At 33.6% G+C, this 5,644-nt stretch overlaps 1 protein-coding gene across 1 annotated transcript; it reads left to right on the forward strand.

Annotated features, from left to right (window-relative positions):
* Positions 1-2,710: 2,710 nt before the first annotated feature.
* Positions 2,711-5,260, forward strand: LOC137644743 (uncharacterized). Its single transcript, XM_068377640.1, has one exon. The coding sequence runs from the start codon at positions 2,711-2,713 to the stop codon at positions 5,258-5,260; it is 2,550 nt and encodes an 849-aa protein (XP_068233741.1).
* The last annotated feature ends 384 nt before the right edge of the window (positions 5,261-5,644 follow it).

The following is a 5,644-nucleotide window of genomic DNA, read 5'->3' on the forward strand; positions in this document are numbered from 1 at the left end:
AAGAAGTCTTCGGTTCGTCACAATTAGAGGTAAAAGACATAAAAGTTCTCGTTCGACGCTATCTTCGCCATTTGCATGTAAACAACACAGAGGCCGATTCCCACCCAAAATTATTATTATATTTTCGATAGACCTCCCATTTCATCATTTACATATATTGCTGTACAGTTTTTTTACAATTAATTTCACCCATATTTGGGTGTTCATCCATTACCATCCCAATAACGATTAAAAAGCGATACAACTCAAAAGATTTTGGAACTTTGAAGAAGTGGGCGGGGTCAGTTGCACCGCGGAATTTAAAAGTTCCAACTACCGCTAACGTTATTTCATATATTATATATATTTATTGTGCAATATCACCTACACATTTGACATTTTCCTCATTTCTCTCATATCAAACGAGGATATTCTATTACTCCTTAATATGCATGAATGTGTATTTGTTATGGTTTATAATATAAATAACTTTCATTTGGCACCATTGCAAAGGATTTTTTTTACGTAATGGTCATTGGCACCATCATGTTCATTTTCATTATTATTTTTTGCTAAGCTACCGCCCGAGCTAGAAAAGCATGATGCTATGAGCCCAATGGCTCCAACAGGGAAAATAGCCCAGTTAGGAAACGAAATAGGGAAATAAATAATGTTCTTTCAATTGACACAATTTAAACATGGAAAAAAATTGGCCATGAGTATCTCGTGATACGGTGATATCCAAATCGAATGCAGGGCAGCAATTGACTTTGAAAACCATAAGTTATTTTGCTCTTGACTTCATGATCATACTTGTATTTGATTTCCTGCACAGTATTCTTTAAGTGAATGGCCGTAAATAGTATGATGAATTTAAGTTAGCTTATTCCACAATTTGGTGCCAATTTTAGAGTATACCGGCGGTATGGCTAGTTCGCATATTCATCATCATCTCCTCCTACGCCTATTGACGCAAAGGGCCTCGGTTAGATTTCGCCCGTTGTTTATATCGAGCTTTTACCTCAATACATCATTAATCATCACCTACTTCACGCTTCATGGTCCTCATCCATTTGTAGAAGCTGATGCATAAAAGGAATCACTTCATAAAGACAAAGTTTTGTCGAAACAGTGCTGTAGTGAATACAGTATGAAGAAAATAAATAACCAAAGGATTACATCTTAAAACTTGAAGAACCTGAGGAAATATATATATATATATATATATATATATATATATATATATATATATATATATATATATATATATATATATATACACACACATTATATATATATATATATATATATATATATATATATATATATATATACACACACATATATATATATACATATATATATATATATATATATATATATATATATATATATATATATATATATATATATATATATACACTCACACACACACACACACACACACACACATATATATATATATATATATATATATATATATATATATATATATATATATATATATATATATATATATATATATATATATATATATATGAAGATTCCTGCAGGAAACATTGACGCCACCAAGACTATCGCCTTCAATGAAAATCATATATATATATATATATATATATATATATATATATATATATATATATATATATATATATATATATATATATATATATATATGATATACTTCTGAAGAAGTAACACGAAACTTGTCAGGCCTTATTCTTATATTTCCGATTTTCATTTTCCCTGTGGTTCTTTTGCATATATATATATATATATATATATATATATATATATATATATATATATATATATATATATGTCTATATATATACATATATATGTCTATATATATATATATATGTCTATATATATACATATATATGTCTATATATATATATATATGTCTGTATATATATGTATATATATATGTATATGTATATATATATATATATATATATATATATATATATATATATATATATATATATATATATATATATATATATATGGCTTTAAAAATGGATGACGATATTCAAAAGAAATTTGTAAATATATAATTATTTTCGATAGAGAAATTAATTTCGAAACCTTACATTTTACCTATATTGCATTAAAGATTATTATTATTATTATTATTGTCATTATTAGGTATTTATTTTAATTATTATAATAACTACTACTACTACTACTACTACTACTACTACTACTACTACTACTACTACTACTACTACTCCTACTACTACTACTACTACTAATAATAATAATAATAATAATAATATTATTATCATTATGATGATGATGATGATGATGATGGTAACATCCTCTGCTGAATGGAGAGAGAATTGTCAGGGAAATTTGTGGATGGCTTTGGTGATTCCAAAATGTTTCCAGGAATCTGGAAGTCTTCGGAGGGCTCCGGGCTCTTAAATTGCATTAAAGATTTTTATTATTATTATTATTATTTATTATTATTATTATTATTATTATTATAAATAATGGTTATTATTATCATTAATTATTGTTATTATTATTATTAAGTTAACACCGTCGTCTGAACGAAGAAGAGAAAAATATCCGGGAAATCTATCGATGGAGTTGATGATTCAGGAATTCTGAAGTCTCCAGCGGGATCGTTTAGTGCCAAGAACGCTTTCTTGAAAATATAGCTAATACACGCTCAGGGTCTGCATCATTGAATATGATTTTCAAAGCAAACAAAGTGAGCGGAATGTGGATGGATATCATCAAAAATCTTACAGGAAGATTCAACTGGCCTCAACAGGCAGGTTCGGCCCTTCTGGAGCAGAATCTTGCATGCGAGGACATGACGGTACAACTTCAGGGACAGCTGCGAACTCTCCAGGAGTCGTGGATCTTCAAATGGTTTTCATGGCTACTCCCAGAGGCGCCGCGCTTTGAAGATTGCCGGGCAGTCGCCTCTCAGGATGGATTCCTCGGCAGGTGGCTGCAGCGCTGTCCTTGGATAGGGGGCTGGTGGAAAGCCCGCGATGAACTACATCGGTGTGAACTGGGATTGCACCAGATGGAGAGAGAAGCTTTAAGATTCAAAGATGAATTGAAATCAACGTGGTTCGTTGGCAAGCTTCTCTCCGAATTTGACTTGGGAGAAATGAAGGAAGTCGTTTCGAATGGAAACCAGAACTTTTACATCGGCATAGTAGCTGCTGCTTCCGTCATTTTCGGCGGAATTATGCTAGCTCGAAGGAGGATGGCTGGAAACGATGTGGACAACAACTCTCTTGAAGAAGATGTTCCAGAAATGGAAAATGGATGCGATCTATTGGAACACAAAATGGAAGACGAAGATCGGACTACTTTCTTGCAAAATTTTGAGGATGAAAATAAGAAGTTACATGGGCAACTAAATGAACTGAAAAGTATTGTAGATGAACAGAATAGAGCGAAAGAGACTCAAGAAAAGATGACATTTGAGAAGGCATCTGAATACCAGAAACTGGAAGCTGAATGCGTCGAAAAAGAACTTCGAATGAAAGAACTGGAAACTTTGTTAGAAATTCTTAAAGTAAAGAATGAAGAAATTAAGAAAAATGAAAATGAGAAAACGGAACAAATAAACAAATTGAAAAGTGATGTTGATGAATTGAAGGATGAAAAGAAGAAAATGGTATCTGAATGGGTCGGAACAGACCTTAAAATGAAGGAACATGAAAATTCGGTGAAAATTCTCAAACAGGAAAATGAGCAAATCAAGAAATCACTGAGTGAGGAAACGGAACAAGTTAATCATTTGAAACGGGAAGTTGAAGAACTGAAGAACGGAAAGGACGAGCAGAAAGCTGATTTGGTGCGTGACTATGAAAAACTGGAATTTGAGTGCAAAATAAAAGACCTTGATATACTGCAAGAGAAAAAGATTGTGGAAGAGTTTAAAACTGAAAATGAAGAACTGAAGAGGGCGCAGACTAAGAAAACAGAGCAACTAAATAAATTAAAAAGTGAAGTTAACGAATTGAAGATAGAAAAGGAGAAACTGAAAGCTAAGTCAGAAATTCTCAAACAAGAAAACGAGCAAAGCAAGAAAGCATTGAGTGAGGAAACGGAACAAGTTAATAATTTGAAACGGGAAGTTGAAGAACTGAAGAACGAAAAGGACGAACAGAAAGCTGATTTGGTGCGTGACTATGAAAAACTGGAATTTGTGTGCAAAATAAAAGACCTTGAGATACTGCAAGAGAAAAAGATTGTGGAAGAGTTTAAAACTGAAAATGAAGAACTGAAGAGGGCGCAGAGTAAGAAAACAGAGCAACTAAATAAATTGAAAAGTGAAGTTAACGAATTGAAGATAGAAAAGGAGAAACTGAAAGCTAAGCCAGAAATTCGTAACACTGAGAATAAGGATGAACATGAGAGGCGAAGATTATTGATGGCTGGATTATTTGCGCAGATGAGTAACACGCCCAAAGAGGCGTTAAATATTTTCACCAAGGCCTTGACCATGAAGACGGACAACGAAGAAGAAACAGCTCTTCTCCATTTCCTTCGTGCTGAAGCGAACACAGCCACTGAGACGCCTCATGATATGGATATTGTATTAGACTGTTCCAAGGCTATAGAGAAAGGTCTTAAAGGGTGGAAAGCGTTCATGTTACGAGGAAGGCACCTCATTAAACTTGGCATTTTCGACGCTGCCCTGAAGGACTTCGAAGCAGTGAAACTAAAGAAATCTGAGAATTTCTTAAAAATCATAGACGATACTAAAGCACTACAGAAGCAGTGGGAAAACAAGGGTCACTATGAGGTTCTGGGTTTGGAACAGACAGCCACAAAGGCAGAAATCATAAAATCCTTCAGGGCCTTGTCCATGATGTTCCACCCAGACAGACATCGGGACAAACCCGAATTCCTACAGGAAGCATTCGAGAAAAAGTACAAAAAGGTGGTTAATGCTAAATTGATTCTGGCGGACGAAAGCAACCGAAGAGATTATGATGAAGAGCTACGCCATCAGAAGGAAAATGATCAATGGGAAAGGCATGGTGGCCAGTGGTATCACCAGGAGCCACCAAGGCATCAGCCAGGGCAGTGGAACCAACAACGGCAGTACAATCGATGGGAACATCGGCAGTACAATCAAGGACCCAGAAAGGAAGAGCATCGGCAGTACAATCAAGGACCCAGAAAGGAAGAGCATCGGCAGTACAATCAAGGACCCAGAAAGGAAGAGAATCGGCAGTACAACAAGGGAGGACCAAGAAGGGAACATCATCAGAGGAACGACCATCAATACTATTATTAAGGCGTTCGCGTTATATAAGGGGAAAACCATTGCAGTTTAGTGCTGTGAAAAAAAAAAATTGAAAATAAAAAAAAATATAGAAAATAAAAACTGAAAAAATAAAAAAATACAAAAAGAAAATCCAAAAAAAAATATATATATATATATGATATATAATGGAAAAATATTTTTGGTATAAGTTTCAGTTGATTTTTTTGCAGTTTAGTGCTGTAAAAAAAAAAAAAAAAAAAAAAAAAAAAAAACGTAGTGGGGTAAAATATTTTCAGTTTCAGTTGAGTTTTTAGAAAATGATTAGTTTTCGTTAGTAAATGCCAGGTGGATTCCGGCCTTCCAGATGCAAATGGAATATTCTACAAGATGGACTCAGCAGAGGGAAGAGGTCAC

Source organism: Palaemon carinicauda, chromosome 8 (assembly GCF_036898095.1).
Source record: "Palaemon carinicauda isolate YSFRI2023 chromosome 8, ASM3689809v2, whole genome shotgun sequence".
Taxonomy (NCBI): Eukaryota; Metazoa; Arthropoda; class Malacostraca; order Decapoda; family Palaemonidae; genus Palaemon; species Palaemon carinicauda.

What these genes read in the sequence shown, in the direction of transcription:
- LOC137644743 (XM_068377640.1), top strand. Translation starts at nt 2,711, where the DNA reads ATGTGGATGGATATCATCAAAAATCTTACAGGAAGATTCAACTGGCCT.